The sequence below is a fragment of the Mauremys reevesii genome, linkage group 13, assembly GCF_016161935.1.
Source record: "Mauremys reevesii isolate NIE-2019 linkage group 13, ASM1616193v1, whole genome shotgun sequence".
Lineage (NCBI taxonomy): Eukaryota > Metazoa > Chordata > Testudines > Geoemydidae > Mauremys > Mauremys reevesii.
Window position 1 is genome coordinate 38,574,985 of NC_052635.1, and position 21,558 is coordinate 38,596,542.

The 21,558-nt window shown below is 40.4% G+C and overlaps 1 protein-coding gene and 1 long non-coding RNA gene across 4 annotated transcripts; one reads left to right on the forward strand and one right to left on the reverse strand.

The window, feature by feature from the left end:
- Positions 1 to 624: 624 nt before the first annotated feature.
- Positions 625 to 5,102, reverse strand: LOC120381048. 3 transcript variants are annotated; one of them, XR_005587918.1, is made up of 4 exons: positions 5,049 to 5,102; positions 3,641 to 3,705; positions 3,046 to 3,158; positions 625 to 826 (listed from the first exon to the last, which is right to left on the reverse strand). It is a non-coding gene; the product is annotated as an uncharacterized LOC120381048 (long non-coding RNA). The 3 variants fall into 3 exon arrangements; XR_005587917.1 differs by having other exon boundaries at positions 5,037 to 5,054; XR_005587916.1 differs by lacking the exon at positions 5,049 to 5,102 and adding an exon at positions 4,392 to 4,489.
- Positions 4,458 to 13,044, forward strand: C13H20orf85 (chromosome 13 C20orf85 homolog). The gene is made up of 4 exons (XM_039499078.1): positions 4,458 to 4,658; positions 6,303 to 6,384; positions 8,305 to 8,403; positions 12,483 to 13,044. The coding sequence occupies exons 1-4, from the start codon at positions 4,597 to 4,599 to the stop codon at positions 12,636 to 12,638; spliced, it is 399 nt and encodes a 132-aa protein (XP_039355012.1). The 5' UTR covers positions 4,458 to 4,596; the 3' UTR covers positions 12,639 to 13,044.
- Positions 13,045 to 21,558: the final 8,514 nt, after the last annotated feature.

A 21,558-nucleotide genomic window follows, 5' to 3' on the forward strand; every position in this document is an offset into this window, starting at 1 on the left:
CAGATTATTTTTCGCCCATACAGTGGCATAGACTACATTAAGAGGGTTCCAGGAGATAAATGTGACTAAGCAGCAGGAGCTAATTAAATAGGACAATGAGTAACCTTTTCTGAGTGTGATTGGAGACTCAACCAATTTAATTGCTGAACTAATTGATAATTAGACACAGTATAGAATCAGACACCTAGGTGCAAGTGAGATATCTGTTGTATTTTAGTTAGTTTAATGATTTTGGAGACCCCAAAGAGCAATTATAACTGCTATTTTGGGTATACAGAGTGCTGCTTATTTTTCTGCTAAACAAATAAAAGTTCTTTTGTACATCTAAAATGACTACTGAAGGTGTTTACAGTCTGTTGGTATTCAAGGCCATTAGATCCCTTGCTCTAGGAAAAAAAATAACTTGGCAGTTAAACAGTCAAATATGTTGCTTGTAAACTGGTAAATTTAGTTTTACACCGTCCCTGCATTCATTTTACAGAATGAATAAAAACCTCTTGCATGGCTTGAAAAAGCTACATTAGGCTTTAACAATTCATTGCACAAAACCGTTTTCAGACAAAAAGGAGGAAAACTATTTAAGCACATTAGTGAAAAGAGCCAGTTGGCTTTATTTGTTGTTGAAATGTTTTATAAAGCAACTGCAAGAAGAAAAACTGTACTGAAAAATTGATTGAGGGCCAAAAATATTAATATACTGGAACATAGTGAACTTTTTGCAAGCTGTAAATATTTTCTCGGGTTCCCACATATAACGATAAAGTATGTTGAGTCTTTTCTTTCTCAAAGCTTCCAGTAAAAGTTTGCTGTCCATGATAAATAACATCTACAAAAAAACAAAGCAAATATAAAAAAAAAAATTTGGAAAGTCATTGTGTTTGTCAAAAGGCCTACATATTTCCCATTACAGATACTAGAAGTATGATCCTTTTTATATTTACTAAAACTATCTAGGAATTGGAGGATAGTGAATTAAAAAATGCAGGAAATAAGAACTAAGATCCATCATTGCAGATACTGATTGGCTAGCTTTCTGGACCTTGAACATATTAGCAAGTTGATTCCTACCAAGATAATAAACAGTATCCGTGAAAGATCTTATTACAAATTGAATAAAATTTAAAATATCATTCTTGTAAAATTCTTAACTGTGGTACAAACTTGCATGTTCAGATTTAGACCAAGTCTAGCAGTTGGAATATGGAGAGTATTTTACCATTTGCTTTCTATTAAAAAGAAGCTGATTTAGATTCAATAAAACCTCAAATTTCCGGAAGCACCACTATTTGTGACATACGGCTCACTAAAGCCCCAGGTGATATGTCAGCTTTCCATCCAATTAATTCAAATATATTTTATAAGCAAGAAAGACACAATGAAGTTGTAAACAAATTTTAGCACATTCTTAAGATAAAAGATGAAAATATTCTTACGAATATCTCCCTTTCCAACCTTCTAAACCAGTTCCACTCCTTCTCTGGAGCAACTATACATGGAAAATGCAATATTAAGAGGAAATTATGAAAAATTGCTACCACAATGTATGTGGCTACTTGGTTATGTCCTTTCTATACAACATTCCCACAGATATGACCTATTCTAAATATTAGGGGAAATTAGTAATCTCACACATCACTGTGTGGTAACTATTGGCAACTGCTAACTTTTTAAAACTGCTGTTTATTTCCTCTCCCTAAGTATAGGTTACATTTATTAATGTTGAATATCAATCCCCATTGTCTTCAGACCCAACTGCTCTTTCCAACTCATGCTGTAGTTTGATTATGTCTTCTTTACTCCCTGTACACACCCCAAATTTTGGTGTGGTCTGCAAACTTGATTATGGTTGAATATAAAACACTGGACAAATATAAGAAGCAGCTACCAAGGGTGCAGAAGAGATGCTCATTTGTTAATCGTTTCATTAGTTTAAAATATTCTCTGGAAAGCTGGCTACAACTAACAGAAAGCAACCTTTCATATAAACTAATGCACTGATGTTGCAAACTGCTCCACATGGGCAGGTGTCAGCATCTGTGAGGCAACCGCTCCATATACTTCTACCTTTGCAGACAGAGGTTCCATACAAAGTAAAATAAGCAGCTTCAAAGACCAATTTGAGAACTCCTCCACTAGACAGGATCGCTGTACACAGGCCCAGCAAAGCCAGGAACTAAATCCAAGCAGAATCCATCTTAAAAAAAGATATGTTTACATATTATTTGCAACAACCTTATTCTAATAGCGACTGCAGAAATTCATTCTCAGCCTGTAATTTGCCCATCTACTTTACATACATTTAGTTATTCTTTCTTCTTTATAGTTGCAACCATGTGTTTTAATGTACCTGGTTTCTGGACCTATCTCCACCCTATAAAAACATGGTGCTATTTCACAGTCTATTATTTTGTATAACAAATCATGAACAAGGGCTGTAGTAATCTTTATGTACATAAAAGAATTTATCTTACTGTGCAAAATTTAAAGGTGAGCTTCAAAGAAAAAAAGGCGGGCGAGGGTTGTTTGTTTTTTTGTTTTTTTGTTTGGTTGGGTTTTTTGCTACTTCTCCTACAGGAAGCCAGAAAGGTGGTGTTCATAGCTACTTATTTTTTAAAATTTCTTTTTCTGCCTTTTTTTAAAAAAACCTTAGAAATATCATCACTAAATATGCTCTTCCCTGGTTTTGCTGAAGGACTCATTGGATGACTGGGCAATGGAGACTGTGAGTTCTTCAGCCTTTATCTCAAGGACCTATGTTACTGGATCCTTAAAAAAAGTGACCTTCTGTCTCAGGTATTTTCATTAAATAGTTATTAACAAAATAAGTGAAAAACAGAGGTGTAAATTGTCTGAATAAAACCCCTTTCCCCCTCAGATGATTTGGTTTCACTGCCTTGGTACTAACTCTCTAATCATTACAGTTTTCCATGGTGGACTTTCTAATGTAAACAAGGAATGCTGGGAAACCTTCAAAATCAAAACCAATCCTTACTGGACTTCTTCACACATAATAAAGAAGCAAAAAAGCCTCATTTCCCCCCTCACCCTTAAAATTCCTCTTGTGCTATTTTTGCTCTGTCCCTCATTTTGGTTTTTGCCACTCTTCACAAAGATGAGCACATTTTAGGGCTTGGGTGGGTTGAGAAGAAAAACACCATCTGTAAAATAACAAACACTTCAAATTACAAGTCTGTTACTAAGAGTGTTGGGGAGCAGGGGGAGGGAAGAATAACAACAAGAAAAATCATCAGAATAAATAATCAGGCCATTGAGCTTGGGAAAACACCCTATCAGACTACACCTTGACAATGTACTGATGCATCAAATTCCATTTGTCAAATGAAAATAATTAGCAAATCTAATAGTTGCATGCAGGACGCTTGCACAACCAAAAGCTTTCTAAAAACTAGCTGGATCCTGAAGGACACCTGTTTATATTGCCGTTCAGAAAGCACCACAATTAAGTAGTAATAATCCCGATGTTCCTTAATTGCATTGTTTTGCAGAGCTGCGTCAGAGGTCACTGTGTTTTGGGAAGGTGGGTGGCGGTGGTGTACCTGCCAACAGTGAAAAGCTATATACACCACCGGGACAATAGATTGCATTAGCTGGATTGTAAATTCTTTGGGGCAGGGCTCACCTTTTGGTTCAGTGTTTGCACAGCACAATAGGGTCTTTGTCCATGACAGGGGTTCCTAGATCCCACTGCAATATGAATAATAATAAATAAAAAAGCATGCCCATACATTTTTGTTCCCTTTGAAATACACAAAGGATGGAGATAGAGAGGATAGTCAATATTCTGGGGAAATTAAAAGGGAAGGCCGGCATGTGCTAAGAATGATTTTGGGGTTTAGGGTGGTAATGTGGGTCTTGAGGGGGTCATGACTAACAGTGATTACTGGTTGGGGTTTCAGGCTTCTTTTGGGAGAGCACTGAGCCCTATCAGTCGTTTGGGGGCATTGAAGGGGTGGTGGTTCTCAATGGTTTCTGGAATAGGAAGGCTAAGTTTTAGAGTGGTTTTCTGTGGGGACTACAGGCTTTCTGGCTTTGGGGCTATGAGTTACAGTGGTGTGTGGGCTTGGGGTGGCTTTTTTGGGGGGTTATAGCTCTCGGTGACTCCCGGGCTGCAACTCCCGAGGTTTTTGAAATGCTGTTCTCTATCAGCAGCCTCTGGGCTTGGAGGGCTGTTGCTCAGTGACTGGGGATGGGAAACCGTGTGTCGAGGAAGGAAGATGCTGAGCTGGATTTGGGAGTGATCAGGAGAGGTGCTGAGGGGCTGGGTGCTGCAGGGGGAGAGAAGATGCGGAGATGTAGTGGGGATCACAGCTATGGGTTGGGATCCTGGGGAAAGGGGAGATCCAAGCAGCAGGCTCTGGGGGGCTCATTACAGGGAGGGGCAGCGGTAGCCTGGGAACCAGGTGCCAGGCCTTAGTCACTCCTCCCTGGAGCCTGAACATGCTGCCGTCTCCTAGCAACGCCTGAGGTGGCAAAGGGCAGGGCCAGGCTGGCTCAGTCCCAGGCATCAGGCTGTACTGGAGCCGCCGGAGGGCTCAGCCCAGCCGCTGGGGGGCGCTAGTGGGGCGGGGGCGAGCCATGGCACAGAAAAGCACCAACCCCACCCAGCAATTCAACTTTGTGGCTCAAGATAAGATCTGGTAAGGTCCCCCCACTCCTCTCGCTCTGACTCGCCCCCTCCGTCACTACTGAATCTCCTCCCCCCTGTCCCTCTCACTCTGGCTCATGCCCCCCCGCTTGGGTTGCTACCCAAAAATCCTCCCCCTACTCCCTCGCTCCAACTCCCCCCGCCCCAGGTCACCACCCAAATCTCCTCCCCCCAACCCTTTGCTTTGACCCCCCCCCGGTCTCTATCCCAAGCTCCCCCCTCCACTGCGGTCTCCAACCCCCTCTATCCAACTCCCAAACCCCAACCCCTAAACTTCTCCTCTCACCCTGTGGCCTCTATACCAGCCTCAATTCTCGACACAACCCCCTCCCCCCAGAAGAACCCCACCCCTAGCGCACACACACCCTACCACATGGCTCACCCCCTCCCATATGGCTCCTGGCCCCAATCCTGCAGACACCGTTCTGGTACCCACTCCTCCCCTCCTGCCACCTCATTCCCATTCCTAGAACCTTATCCTAATGACCTTCCCTATCCCAATCCTCATTTCCAATTTGGTTTCCTGATAAATACTTATTTTTCTAAATAGCATTATATATAGCACTGCCTTTGTTAATATTCCCATCCTTCTCTCTCTATTTTCCCTCATCTCTGAATATATATGACAGCTTTTGCCTGGTAAGTGTTATACCATGTAAAACTCTTGAAAAGCTTTAATGTCTCTGTGAAATTAAATACCTGCTTTAATTTTAAAAAACCCTGGCAAGTACACTCCTGAACAGAAAAGCTAAGCTGATGAGACATGAATGTGAGGTGGGCTACATATGTGTTTCATTCATCAATACACTCAGCACTCCATAGTCATTGGCATGATTCTTGTTACACCCATTTTTCTCATGTATATGTGCATGATGTGGAGTGGCAGGTACCAATAGTAATTGGGAAAAATAGCAAACAAAGTCCTTTTTCTTAGGGTAAGAAAAAAATAGATGAATGATCAACAAGAAGTGTAGTAAATGCAATTCTGAGCAGAGTTATACAATAACAAGTGCCTTTATAATTAAGACTTTTTTGTTTCTTCAAGTTGTTTGATACTTTTTAAAGGTCCTCAACAATCACTCAGTGAATAGAATAAATCAACACATTTGTAAATTCTCCAATAATTCTTAATCGAAAAGAGTTTTTGCTTAAAGTCTAAGCAATAGTCAGTTATTTTGGTGAGTGTTTATTAAATTAGTTTATCTGTAGTTCACTCTTAACAGATATATTTGGTTAATCGAGACATACGAAATATGAAATCAGGTCTGTTCTCATTGACAGGTTCAGACAGTCGTTTTTTCATGGATTACTGGCCACTACTGTAACAAAATCTGCCACTATTATTGAGTCAGGATTCCCAAATGATTATGTTTCTGAGATTTCTTCTGAGCATGAATTCTAAACATGAATCTAATTTAGCAGGGAACATATTCAGTTTTACTTTTCCCTAATAAGAAGATCCTTGGCTGAGACTTCTTGAGCCTTAAATTTTTAATACAGACAGTGGTTTAAGTTGGGGGACTAAACCTTCATAATTTAAATTTCTCATCATCCTAAATTGTGTTTTGTGGCTTTAGATTTTTTTTTTAATGATAGCTGGGAAAGTCTTTTCAATCATAATTTCTGTCTGCTTCAGGAAATCTCACGTAGAAGCTGAGCTTGAAGCTGCAAAGAAATGGTCCGTCAAATGGGGATTTTTAACAACACCTTTTGAGGAGGTAAAACTAAATTTGTTGCAGCCTGTGTATGAAATTTACTTGAATGGTATACCCAGAAAAGCTAGGTACAACATTCAGTTAAGATGTCCCAGTTTAGAATCATTATTATTGAAAGCCAAGCTGTAACAGGGTGCACACCGTGCCCCTCCGGTTCAGCCCTTCTCCCGCTCTTCTCAGAGACTCAGGGACACTTCAGGCTGGTGCAACACCCATGCTCTTTATTTGTGATCAAGTCCCCACCACCAGTTCCAAACTATATACAGGCTTTTTACAATAGCTTAGCCTACCAGAGACCTGGCTAGCAACAGACTGGGTGCTGGACCTAATTGAGGCTAGAATGGCCCACCTGATTAAGGCCTCTCTAGCAGCACCCTGCCATACAAGCAAAATGTATTTCTTCAAAGAATCTTGGTCTTCTTTTGCAGACAACAGAACAGGGCCGCCCAGGGTGGGGGCAAGTGGGGCAATTTGCCCCAGGCCCCAGAGGTGCCCCCACAATAATATAGTATTCTATAGTATTGCAATTTTTTCTATGGAAGGGGCCCCCTGAATCCTCTGGGCAGCCCTGAACATGAATGAAACATATAAGTGTAGATAAGCACTGATAACTTGGAGGCCAATTTGTAGGAGTACTAACAAATGGGGTTCTTTTAAGGTGATAGTTCCAGTTTCTTTCAGAATAAAATATGACAAGTTGTATTTTGTATGTTGCACATATTCTAATATTCCTCTTGATGCACATCACTCTCAGTGGTGCTGACCAGAACTAGATGCACTGACAGGAGAATATTTCCCCTTTGTTTGTCTATGAGATACTTTTAAAATGGAAGGAGGGCAAGTATTTAGCTAATTTAACTTTCAGTTAGGAATTTTATCATGTGCTATAATAATCTCTACTGAAATAGGGTTAGTGTTGCCACTGAATTTAATTGCAAACCTCCCACTGGTTTAAATGGGAACAGGTTCATAGCCTGTATATTTAAACATTACAGGATGCAGATTAAATTCAGTAAAATGAGTCACTTAATTGACTATCTGATACGATCTTCTCTGTGAGACTAGTTTCTGCATAATATTTCCTGTATTGAATGTCTTGAAAGAATGATTAAGTGCACCTAAAACAAATTGTAACAAACGTGAACACGAACAGCAATAATAGAAAGGGGCAGCAGCATTGCAAGTTTATATATTATGATCCAATAGTTAGAGCATGGATTGGATGGCAGGGCATGTGGATTCTGTTCCCAGCTCTGCCACTGATTTGTGTGACTTTGGACAAGACTCTTAATCTCTCTGAGCCAGATTTTCAAAGGTACTTAGACCCTTGGAGATGCAAATAGGTGCCTAATGGGATTTTCAAAAGTGCTTAAGAAGGATAAGTGCCTAAGTCCTATTGTCCATCTACATCTTTAGGTGCCTATGTACCTTTGAAAATCTGGCTCTCTGGGCTTCAGTATCCCGTCTTTACAAACAGGGTAAATTACACGTGTCCATCTTTGTACAGCACTTGGAGATGAAAAGCACGATATAAGCTTTAACCAATATATTTAATGCTATATACTACTATTCATTGTATATTACAAATGTATTTGGTACTTTTATTATGAATTTTTAGTTTGTTGTCACACAAAACAAATTTGCAGGTGTCTTCAATTTAGTGAAGTCAGTGAGAGTTGAGGGTGCTCAGCAAGATTCAGCCTGTCTTAAATTCAGAATGAAAGCCCTTTCTGAAACTGAAAAGTGCATTAGAACAGCTTCCAAAGCTGTATGATAAATAGTCCTGTTTTGGGTGCCAAGGACACAGTGCACAGATACCATAGTGATGCGAATGGTATAGATATCAGCTATTAAAATGCTATGACAACACATTTCTTAGCCTGAAGTGTTAATTTTTTTATTAATGTTGATATTCTATTTTAGTTGATAAAAGACGAAAGGAAAGAACCCACTAAGCCTAAGATAGAGCTTCCAGAACATTTACAAATCCGACCTGTAACACCAGTGGAAAAATATATTAAGGTTAGACAATAGAGTTAAAAATGGCAATATAGGTTAAATCTGTCTTAAGCAGCCACCCAAGTGCTAAGAGTCAGTCACTTAGTAGAGGTGGATCTTCCACTAAAGGTCAGACTAAATTGTATTGGAAACCTCAGGGATATTTTAAAGGGTTCTCTTAAGCCGGGAAATTTCTCTTTAGATGTGGTTGTTACTATGGGTTTCACTGTACAACAATCAACTATTATGGTAAAGCACCTCCTCTTTAACCTTCTGTGTAACATAAGGTTTATATAGTATCAGATCAGTCATCTAATGTGGTGAGGATGGGGGGGGGGGAGTAGCATTTATAAGGAGCTCTATGGACTCCCCTTTCCCCTCCATCTCTCAATGATTTCAAGATTTATCAGAACCCATTTTTCAGAGCCATTTTTCAACTTCAACTTGTAAAAACGAATCCTTGCTCTGTCTTTATTTAAACAAATCATTTTTTCTGGATTTTATTTATTTTAAATCCTCTTAGTGGCACAAATTAGATTTTCTTGCTACTCCTACTGGACTATATTCTAACTGATGATTCAGCAATTTGGTTTTATAGCATGTCGTTGATACTCATATTCATGAATGCCAGTGGGAGTTGTACACACACCTGTTTCTGACAGTGGAACCTGGCACATTGTTTAATTCACAATTGTACAGTGTTTGTACTTCAAGTGGATGTCCCCACCCATGCAATCTTCTGCTCAGTAGCCAAAAGAGCAGCATATAGCCACAAAACAAAGCAAAAATAAAAGCACATGAGAAGGGAAAGATTAAAAGGCAGAAGAGAACAGAAGAGAAAATGGGCAGAATAAAATTGGTGGCAACAGTGCCAACCTGTGATGTGAGAAGACTCTGACCCATTCTTTTCAAGGGGGCACCAACAGAAGACATTTGGGAGCTGCTAGGTTAATAGATAGTAGGATTTACAGAGACCCATGGGGCTTCAAAGGGACTACTTCTGTGAATAAGGATTGAAAGCCCCATAAGCCCCAATCCTACAAAAAGACATCCACCCCCATGGACAGAGCCGGCTCCAGGAGTTTTGCCGCCCCAAGCAGCCTAAAAAAAAAAAAAAAAAAAAAAGCCGTGATCGCGATCTGCAGCAATTCAGCGGGAGGTCCTTTGCTCCGAGCGGGAGTGAGGGACCCTCCGCCGAATTGCTGCCGAATACCTGAAAGGGCTGCCCCACTCCGGAGTTGCCGCCCCAAGCACCTGCTTGATAAGCTGGTACCTGGAGCCGGCCCTGCCCACGGACCCTTACTTCACCCCACTGAACTGACCAGAACTGTGCTGGATTAAAAGATCGCATGGACAGATTTCTTTAAGTCAGGGCCTTATATCATCATTTCCTTGGGAGTGCGCTCCTGTTTCATATATCTTTAAAGAGCTATGAATACCTGTCTCTATCAGTACTACTACAGAATCTGCTGTAACACTGCATCAGTGGCTGTAACTAGCAAGTGAATTCTTCTTCCTCCTTTGGCCTGGTTATTGTAACCTTTTCCTTATAGCAGCAGATCCATTGATCACTGGTGGTCTGCTGAGAGCTGACTTGTGACATGGTGTTGGCTGTTCTTGTTTCCTGCTGCTGGCTCATATTAAAGAAGCCAACAATACAGTCAGTTTCTTAATATTTCTCTTCCATGTAAGCCATTAAGTAACTGCTAATTGCCATTGAGCAGGATACACAGTCAGAAACAGGAGGTGAGCTGGGGGTCATGTGATTGCTAATGGGAGGGGAGGTTAGTCCATGAGACAACATCTCTGGTAAGATATGTACCATATTATAGAAGAAAGTAACATTGGAAACCCCACCTCCTGGTGAAAAAAAAATTCTTTTTAAAGAATTTACAAAAATAAGAAGCCACAAAGCTGTTATCAAAATCAAAATAACTGAAAATTAAAGAAAAAGTTAGTGCAGAATGTTAGAATTGAAAAAGTGCCTTTCTGCGGTTAGAGCTTCACATTCTTAAATAGTGTTGTAAGTCCAAATATTCAAGTCCGCACTTTTAGGGTTTGTCTCCACAGCAGCTGGCAGGTGGGAAGCTCGGTTAGACGCACTCTCACAGGCTCTGCTTGAGCTAGTGCGCAAAAAATAACTGTGGCCATAACAGCATAATTGGCGGGTCGGGCGAGCTGTCCGAGTACATACCTAGGATCCTGGATGGGGTTATACCCAGGCAGCTAGCCTGAGCTGCCAGCCATGCCGCAGCGACCATATTGCTTCTTTTAGCGTGCTAGTTTGAGCAGAGCTAGTGCACACGCAGCTACCTGAGCTGTGAATTACACTTCTTAGCTGCAGTATAGACCTACCCTTAATTTGTGGGCACAATTAATTGCACCTACGCCTGTCTTGTGCATGCAAGTGTGTATTACAAATTCAGCAGTCGGACACTCGGCTGCAAGATTAGCATGTGCAGCCAATGGTGTGTGCACAGAAACAGAGGCCGGGGCTTCAGATTTGACCTTTGCCCTATGAATTAGCCAAGGGGAGCAAGAATTAGTTTGGGATGGATGCTGCACTTCATCCTTTTACATGAAGATCCATATTAATGTTTTTTAAATCTGTGATTTGAAATGATCACATTTGCTCTCTTTCATGGCAATGCACAGTAATAACAAGTCCGTTCTTTTGGTGGATTAGACATGTAATCCCCTTGCCTTCTCGTCCCCTTCTCTTTCCTGCAGAATAGAGGTGGAACATAGTTTTCTCCATTATCCTGCTCAGTGGGTGGCGTTTATGGCAATAGAAAATCATCTCTTCAAAGGAAGTGCTCCACCTAAATATCAAAAACATTTTTCAGTCTTGGCCAAGGAACAAAGCAAAACAACTCTGGCAAAAGAATAAACTGAAACATTGTTCTCTCACTGTGTATTTCTCTACTGAGTAAGTCCCCAGATGTTAAAGTGGTACAACAGAGAGCACTTCTAATGTGCTTTAGTGGGATGATTCAGCCAAAGTAAGCAGCGCAGTCAGTGATCGGAGAATGCTGGCTTTTGTTTTGTTTCCTTCTTACTGATTAACTCGATGCATAACCATCTTTCATGCTAGAAACAGACTTTAAAGGATAAGTAGTTCTTGATGCAAGAGCCAGCTTGGTCAGTAATAGCTTCAGTGTTTGGTCTTAGAACTATTATTTCTTTGCTATGTTACATCCAATTTGGTACCAAAATGTCTGCTTCCCTGGTTTAGAAATGTTACCTACCCAGAGATTATTTTAATATTTGATAGTTGGGAAACAATTAAAGCATTGGCTTAAATTTTGCTTCTAACAGTGAAAACCAAACAAAGGGTCTAGTAATTTATTAAACAAAGGTAATGATGAGATGCTATAATCTAAAATATATTAAACACTTAAGTCTTTCCTGCCAAATTAAGTTAAAGCTAATTTTCATACTCTTCTTTTTGCTTAAATTGACTTTCAATAGTAGAGAAAACTTGAAAAATCAGATGTATGTTGATAAAAATTGAGGATTGGATGGCAAATGGAATGCTTTCTTTTTAACTTCTGATTACCTCTTGTTTATTACCTTTGGAACTAACTTATTTTCTTCCATACACACTGATTTAAGCATTGCAATAATTTTTAAGCCTGTTGGTCAAAAAAAAAATCAAAAAAACAATTGCTTTACCAGAACCTCTTAATATTTTCCATTGCTATTAAAAATATTTCCAACACAGCTTGCTGTAGAATGGGCCCCCAAAGTATTCTAGATGTTTTTTAATGATGACCTCTGTATTATGGGCTCAATCCGGTAGGGTGCTAGTCAACACTTGGAGGTCCTTAGCTCCAACACCTTCCATTGACTTCAAAAGAAGTTGAAGGTTATTCAGTACTATGCAGGATAGCACAGCATATAATTGGCACTACTTTAAAGAGATAATTCATTTAAACTTTGAAGTAGTATTAGCATTCATCAGTTTTCATTTTTTAAAAAAGCTGTTTGAAAAGAAATTGTCCATTCCATCAATACTAGAATACAAAAGAGCATATTGCATGGCAGTACAATAGAAATGAACAAGAATTATACTTAATTCTATTTATTTACTCTTATTTCAGGTCTACCCATCTCCTCCAATCCCTAAAACAACTCAAGGATTTATTGGCTGGAGATCATCTGTGCCAGGACTGAAACTTGAACGTTATTATCAGATCAGAAGCTGCAAAGGTGCCTTTCACAAGGATCTGAAGTGGCCTGATGAACCCTCTGATTGACATTAAGAAATAATGAATAGGCATATTGAGCCATTTTTTCTTAATCTAAGTTAATATTCAGTAGAACAAATGTCAGATTTGCATAAATTGATATTAGAGCATAAATGTTTGTGCATAATGTCAGCAATATATTAGGTGAGAGGTCTATGTGAGAAATGTAGCATGTCAGTTGATACTGTTTTATTGAAGTCTACAGTACACATACTGTTAGTGCACATTTTGGAATGTTTTTCCATGAAAGCAGCTCTAATTTAAACACCTTATATTCCGCAATAAGTTTTCCTGTAGAAGAATCTTAGGAAGATTATTTAAGTAGCATCCTTCTAGTTGTCTGCATTACAATTTATCTATGACTGTTCTGGTGAGTCAGATGTGTAACTAAATTACACATAAATTACTAAATACATTGTATATTGCATTGTGTATGCTTTATAGGTAGTTTGTGTAATGAACATATCTGTGTTATTTAGTGGATCCCTGTTGAGCTGCCTGATCAGTATAAATAGTTCACACAGATTCTATTTATCTGCATGCAAGCAGGTTGCTTTCAAAATCAGTTATTTTAGTATCAGAACCACTTAGATGAATGATCAAAAAGGTATCCATATGTACGCTGGTGATCATTTAACTGTATATAACATTACAATGGCTTCTCAAGCATTTGAATTGGAGTACTGTAATTATATTAAAATCATTTACATCATCTAGAGCTGGTCAGAGACTCAGAAATAGTTTGTTGAGAAAACTGACAAAAGCAACAAAGTTGGCAAAATACAAGTAATTGTATAGCACTCAAACACCTCCAAAGCCATCCAGCAATGTACAAAACATGTACATTTTACATAAGCAAACACAATGCCTCATGTTTCAACCAAAACCAAACAAAAAACCCTCACACTAATTTTTCAGAAACATTGTGGGTTTGAAAAAAGAAAGAAAACCAAAAAATCATACAAACCCATTAGCCTTTCCTATAGGTCAGTGAGTAACCCACTGAACAGCCGTCAGGTTACAGAACTACTCACTCTTTGAGAATGCTTGTCACATGACGTTTAGAGAGCTTATAGAGTGCACCCTGTGTCCCACTTATCAAATAGGCACATTAGTCTCACAGCTGCATAGCTGAGTGCAATATAACATGCACAGGTTTAAAATTAAAAGCACTTTGCTACTGCACATAAATTAGGCCTGAATGCAAACCAGAACGAGGTTTCTCTGCCTCATCTGATACATTTGAAGGTCTGATCCACCTGACATTAAAATCAATGGAAAGATTCATGTTCCTATTGAGTTTACTGGGCATTGGTACTGAGTTCTTTCAGTGGATCTCAAATAATTATGTGTAAACTGGTCCCTTTCTCATCAGTGTTGAGAAATCACTAGTTTCTGCAGCAGGTACCCGGTTTCCTCTTGCTGTTGGTACAAAGGATTTTTTAGTAATCGTTGTGGTGTTAGCAAATGTGGGGATCAGGGGGTCAGTCTCACTTGTTTGAGTTTACATTTAGGGACAAATGATCTGCTGTACTGTTTAAGGTGGAAAAACTTATGTCATACCAGTCTGGCTATTATAGCATGGCTTCTTTATTCCTGACATCAGCAGCCTGTATGTGAGCCATGCACCAGGGCAAGTCACACTTTACACTGGTGCAGTGTGGATCAACATTATGATTTGCCCTGTGCAGCTACAGTGGTTTAGCGATCCCAGTGAAAACAAGCTGTTGCGGGGTTCAGTCCTGTCTTACTGTGTAAACACTTCAATACATGCCACCTAGCTGAATGTCCATTAAAGGACCATTACAAAATGAGGAATAACTGGGTAGGCAATAGTACTGGAGAAAAGGATCTAGAGGTGATAGTGGCTCACACTGAATATGAACCAACAATGCGATGCAGTTGCAAAAAAGGCTAATATAATTCTGGGGTGTATTAACAAAAGTGTCATATGTAAGACACAGGAGGCAATTGTCCTGCTCTACGCGGCACTGTTGAGGCCTTGGCTGGACTAATGTGTCCGGTTTTGGGTACCACACTTTAGGAAAGATGTGGATAAATTGGAAAGAGTTGGAGGCAAAATAAGCAATAAAAGGTTTAATAACTCCAACCTATTTATTTAGCATGTTCATAGTCATCTAACCAAGCAATGGCATCTTCAGTTCTTCTAGGCCACCACTGAACCTAGTCAGCAGGCATTCATCGACAACGTGTGTCATCATCTGTGTTGCGCCGCAGCTGCACAAAGGGCTGTCATGAAGACCTTGTTGATACTGGTTGGCTGCACAGAGACATTGCCCAGTCTGAAACCTGTTCAACAGGGACCACTGGTGATGGAGCAGGTCAAACCAGGAAGGCAAATTGTGGGGTCAGCGACAACGGACTGGTTGGGGATTATAACAGACATCCATTCCTCTCACCAGAGTGTTTCCATCCTAACATCCTGGCGTGGCAGATGAGTCCATAATGGGCGACATGGTGGCAAACGTGCAGCTGGTGGTTTAAAAAGGTCACTGTGTAGCGGCAGGCTTGAGTTGGCATGTACTTTCTCCAGTAACTTGCCAGTGGCAACCTCTCATCTGATATGAAGAGCAATATTGCTCAGAACTGGAAGCCATGGGAGTGGAGTCAGATGCAGGGTGCCAGAGATGATATGCGACCTAATAGGAAAGTTTAAAAAACTGGGCATGTTTAGTCTTGAAAGAAGAAAACTGACAGTGGACCTGATAACAATCTTCAACTATGTTAAGAGCTGCTATAAAGAAGCAGGTGATCAATTGTTCTCCATGTCCATTGAGGGTAGGACATGGAGTAAGGGACTTAAATCTGAAGCATGGGAGATTTAGATTAGGAACAACTTTCTAATTGTAAGAATAGTTACATAATGGAATCGGCTTCCAAAAGAGGTGTGGAATCCCCATCATTGGAGGTTTTGAAGAACAGATTGTACAAACAACTGTCAGGAATGGTCTAGGTTTACTTGGTCCTGCATTAGTACAGGGGGCTTGACTTTATGACCACTTGAGGTCCCTTCCAGCCCTATATTTTTATGATTATTTTGAATTTACAGCCATTTGCAGGTTGTTTCACTTGTGAAGATATTTGAAATTAAAGGAAGATTTTAAAAATCCCAGAAATTAACATAGGTGACTTCTCCCTACCTCAGAAATCCTCTCTTTGTAGTATTGCTATCAAAACTCCAGTGCATCCTGCAGCTGTCAATAGCTACTTCTTGAGTCAGCGGCAACCCACTGGCACAAATGGCAGTAGGTCAGCTGTTAGTGAGGAGTTGTTTTTCTTTCTTGCTTCCCAAGAAGTGACTCATCATGATCAACAGCCCGTCTATTTTTTACTTTAACATCCCACTCCAAATGCCCACAAAAGAACATTTTTCTCCATATTCTTTACAAATAATGGAGAGGTGACTCACATCCTTTGGAAAGATTACCCAAAGAATGAGATCCCATATCAGAAATCACCCCAGACAATTTACTTTAGAACCAGAGTAAGGAATAATTTAAAATCAGACTCTGGAAATTATCTGAAGTTTCAAGTTTGCTACAAACAACATAGCATTAAAAAGAAAACACAGTGCTCAGGGAACAAATAGGGCCATACTAGAAGTCAGTGTTTTTGATCAATGTCTTCCTTCCTTCCTTCCTTGCCAGAGCTGTGTTTATATTGCTGTCAGGAAGGTGGCCCATTTTGATTATATTTAACAAATTTTCCATTAAATGGTTCTCCGACTTATTTTAAAGGCAAGTGTAGACTGGCCCTTTAATTCCAATCTGGTTTCAGATAAATGCTTGTGCTGCAGATGAACCTGTAATTTAATAGCTGAAAAGGCACATAAAATTCAGAGTGAACTATTTTAAAAGCCAGTATAGATGGAGCCAAACAGAGGGGAGACAACACTGCTGAGATTGTATTTTGAATTTTTTAATACTGACTGACTCGAGAAGAACCAGAAATGGCACCCTGTATCCTGTGGTGATTTGTATAAAATGTGGTTCAGCTCCAAACACCTCCTGGGTTTTTATTTTGCAAAACCAAAACAAGACTGACAACATTTTGCAAACCCCAAAACCCCCAGCTTGCCAATCTGCAACTGTAAATTGCTGGAGTTTATAACTGATACCTAAAAACTAACTCAAGACCAAGAGTAAGTATTTGTGTTCCACTTTGATTCGGTTAAGGGGCCTTTTGATGGTAACCTAACTGTAAGGCTGCAATTTAGTCACGGGTATTTTTACTAAAAGTCATGGACAGGTCACAGGCAATAAACAAAAGTTCATGGCCTGTGGCCTGTCCATGACTTATACTATAAATATCCCTGACTAAATCTTGGGGCGGGGGGGGTCACTGCTGGGGCAGGGGATGCCCCGGGAGGCTGCTACTGGGCAGGTGTCTAGGGGGGACTGCTGTTGGGGGGGGATCCGGGGGCCGCTGCTGGGGAGGGGGCTCTGGGGGGCTCCCTGGGACCACTGCTGGGGGCCACCGAGCAGTGGCTGCTCTGGCCACCCCCGGGACCAATGCTCAGGCAGCCCTCGGACACCTGCCCCTGCTCCTGCACTCCCTGGCTCCAGGGCTGCTCCAGCAGTAGTTGGTGCAGCTGGCTGAGGGGCTGCCCGAGCGGCTGGTTGAGGAGCCACTCCAGCAGTGGCTGGCATGACTGTCCCCGAGGCCACCTGAGCAGCTGGCCCCTGAAGCCAGCTGCTTGCACAGCCCTGGGGTCAGCCACACTGTCATCCACAGAAGTCACGGAGTTCGCAGAAAGTCACAGAATCCGTGACTTCCATGACCTCCGTGACAAACACGGAGCCCTACCAAACAGTGATGTTCAAATACTTGTACACAGGATTTGAATTACTTCATCTAATCTGAATTAATCATTACTCGATCCACAAATCAGTGGAGATTTTTTTTTGTTTAATGAAACTTTTGAAAGAATCATTTTGTATTGCTCTGATTGTATCTACCTTCCCAAGATTCCTCTTTTGCCTTTTCTGTATTTAATACAATTTCTTTTGAAACTGTACTAGAGAGAACTGTCCAGTCAACTGCTCCAACCATGAGCGCAAATAGACAACGTAGAAGTACTAAACTACCTTGTACTGTTTCAAACTTGACATATAATCTATGAAAATTAACATCTTTTTTGGAGTCCAACAGGGCACATAAATGTCACTGCACACTTATGTCACAAACTCAATGTACACATTAGGGGACTATCAAGACAATGAACTCCCCGATTTTTAAACGATTAAACTCAAAACTGAAGCAAAAGGCAAGACAGTTGTAATTCTGTTTGTACAGCTTTTACATACATAGTTCTGCATGAGTCAAAGCTTGAATGTACACAAAAAACACAGTTTGCTAATTTTTAAGCCCAAAATTGCACCTGAGTGTATAAAAATCTTCTATTTTTCAATTAAAGTTTCATTGAGTGATGTGTTTCTCAAAGCCTTTGACTAACACAAATAGAGTTAAATAATCACATTAGCCAAGGAATATACATTAGCAGTTCCCTAGTTTTCTAACATTTTCACAGACCATTGAAGCCATCCTGTCCTTTAAACATTGTTTGTAGACAAGGTTCTTACACGTTAATAGCAGTATTCTTAAGCAGGAAAATAGATGCATTTTTAAAAAAATGCATGTACAAAAGTCTTATTTATGTGTAGTCAGCATGAGCTAGAAGTCCAAAGGACTTAAGCCTAAATCCAACATTTAAGTGCCACCGAGATCTTCAAAACCCTTCACTCAGCTGCAACCTGCTCCTGGCTTCAACCACCTCCAAAGCTTCCATCACTGGGCATGCACAAAGCCGCCTGAGTCTAAGACCCCGCCAATCTGCTCAGCACCCTAGCTCATGCCTAAGCTCTGGCAGAATTTTCAAACCAGGCATTTCCCCACCTATCTCAGACAAAAGGACAGCCAGGAATTTTCTGGGAAGGAGCCTCTTCAGTTATGCCCCATACACCAACAGTTTGACCACTCACCTGGAGTGTGGGAGACTCAGGTTTGAATCTCCATTCTGTGTGATTTGGAGCAGAGACCTGGACCTGACTTTCCTACATCCCAGGGAGTGCCCATACAATACTCCTATTGCCATCAAATTAACTTGTCCACAAGCAACAGTTACTTTATTTACAGGCCAACGAAATTAGGTCACAAAAACTTCATGCATCTTCCATTCACATTTTGTGCTGTTAAAATATGCATGGAAAACCTAGAATTGACACTTGCTACATATAATGGCACTAATACAAGATGATTTGGATGAGACTTAGTTTTAGGAGATTGTTATTTGTTTTGAAAGCTGCATTCTGCATCAGAGGATAGAGATTTTGATTAGATGAAAGGCAAATGATGATTCTGAATAAGCAACACTGCTGGAATTCCAGTCACCAGTCAAGTGCTGCTGTACATTTTGAGAGGTGAGCGGACTACATAAGCAGCTGCGGTGTGTGTATGTGTGATGGACTTACTGTGCAAGGAGGACTCTCAATTAAAAAATAACTCTCACTAGTATTGTATAACTGGCATTTCTGTTTCTGGAAAACGGCACATACGTATTATTTATTGTGTGTATTATCATAGTGCCGAGAAGTCCAAGTCATGGATCAGGACCCCATTGTGCTAGGTGCTGTACAAACACAGAACCAAATCACAATCTAAGTATTAGACAAGAGACAAGAGGTAGATACAAATAAATAGGAAAGTACAAGGAGACAATTGGTCAGCATGATAAGTAGGGTCTCAGCACAGCAGCATCCTAATTGTTGCCAAGTTTTTTGTAAGCATCAAGGCAAAGGAGGTGTAGTTACATTGATTTCAATGGCTGAAAGCATACTAACTATTTCAAGAGCCTTGCTGTATTAAATTCAACGGTACTGTAAACTGACACTTGTACAATGCGCTGGTGTGCATTTGTGACTGTCGGAAGACAGGATACTGGCCTAGTTGGCCTATTTGTCTGACCCAGTATAGCCGCTCTTTTGTTCTTAGGTACTCGGAAACTGGTTCGTTTCTAGAGGTGCAAACCTGCATCCCTTTAGTCTTCTCTCACTGAGGACTCCACTGTACGTGAGAATGATCAGCAGTAAACAACATGGGAAATACTTAAAACAAAACTAGAAAGCCTGCGTAAACAATAGGGAAACTGCAAGGATCTGGTTCTTATAGTATCAAAGTAAAACACTGGACGGGGCATTATTTTTCAGATGGATTGGAGCTAGATTTACATTACGGCTTCAAGCTGCTCACACAAGACTGAAGCCTTGCTCTTGCACCAGATAGACGAGAATACAGAGTTTAAAGAACGCTCTTTCCTATCCACAGCAGTGCAGGATTTATTTCCATAAAGATTTCCAACTGGAAATTCACTGGTATAATCTGAACAGTAGTGCAGGGTATATGTGCATCTCATTGCAGTAAGATTTATAGTACTACCCCTTTGAAAGTGAGACACTCCTCACACAGAGCACTGGGTTTTGCAGGCTCCTGTGGGAGTGAGGAAATCTGTAGAAAGCAAATCCAAGGTAGTGGTGCCCTCCAGATGCCACTTTAGTCTTGTATCCACTGACCACCAATATGGAAAGAGACATTAAAGCACCAGAGTTCCTAGTTATGCCCTGAAGGGTGATTTAAAGCCCCTAAACATTTCACAGCCCCATCCACCTATGCCTGTAGCTTCAGCCTGCCTCAGGCTATCTAAGAGTGGAGGAGTCTCGATGCATTTCCAGGCAGTGGGCTCACCAGATCTTCTGAGAAGGATCACATGGGGTCAGACATTATAATTAACCTGCTGCATTTATTGTAATGTCTAATCATTTAAACAAATGCAGCTATATTTACTGTATCATGCAAAGCTCCAGCTAGACATGTGACTCAGCATGTCCTCCTCTGGAACCCCTCACCTTCAGAAGATTGTGAGCAGATAAGCAGAGATCAGTGCAACTATGCCTGAAATACGCTATAAGATTTTCCATGGTTTAGTACTTCCTTTTTTAATTATTATTATTATTATAAGTTGATCTCTCAAAAGTAGTTTAACACATCCCGGGGTTAATTATGGCATATGTGAAGAGTTTGCTGTGTGTTTAGAAAACAGCCCAATCTTTTGTTTTAAAGATAAGAGCATCTGAAAATAGTGCTGAAAATAGAATGAAAGTGCTTCCTCCTCTGTAACTGTTAATACATAATGTAGGCTACTCTTTATGGGAAAGATGTTCCAGGTGCAGTATAGTACAATATGTTAAATCATCCTTTTTAGAGAGCACCTCTAAGGATAACAAAATGTCAGATCATTTAAATTAATTACCCCTGACTTGTACCAATAACAAAGAAAAGGTCAGGCTACAGCCAGAATACTAGAGATGGTCAAAAAAAAAGATAATTATTGTGACGGGTTAGATCACAGAACCCCCCTTGGGAGCTGCTACCCGATGTGCCAAGACTACCTCTGCTCCTGTTTTCCCTGCCAGCTCAGGACTCGAGCACTTTGTCTTGTTGAGCCAGACACTCCCATCTGCTCCAACAAAGGTGCAGGGTTTGAATTACATACATTTATGAGCACCCCCATCCCATAAAGCCTTATAGGGTACACTGTCACAATTGTGTGTTGTGGGGGGAAAGTGGGAAAAGAACCAAACCAAAAGACTTTCATTTGGTTCACAAGTTTTCACAAGCATTTCCATTTTTCAACAACAAATTATACAATGAAATGTTTCACTTTGAAATTTTTTGCTGTTTTGGCATTTCCCCCACCATTTCAAAAGGAAAAGGTCTGAATGTTTTGTAAGTGCTGTTGAATTTTTTTCTTTTCAAAATGTCAATGACAATGAAAAGTCATTGCCATCAAAATCCCATTATTTTACGGCATTCTTTAGAGAAAAAAATTCAGCCAGCTTTCTGGAACACACAG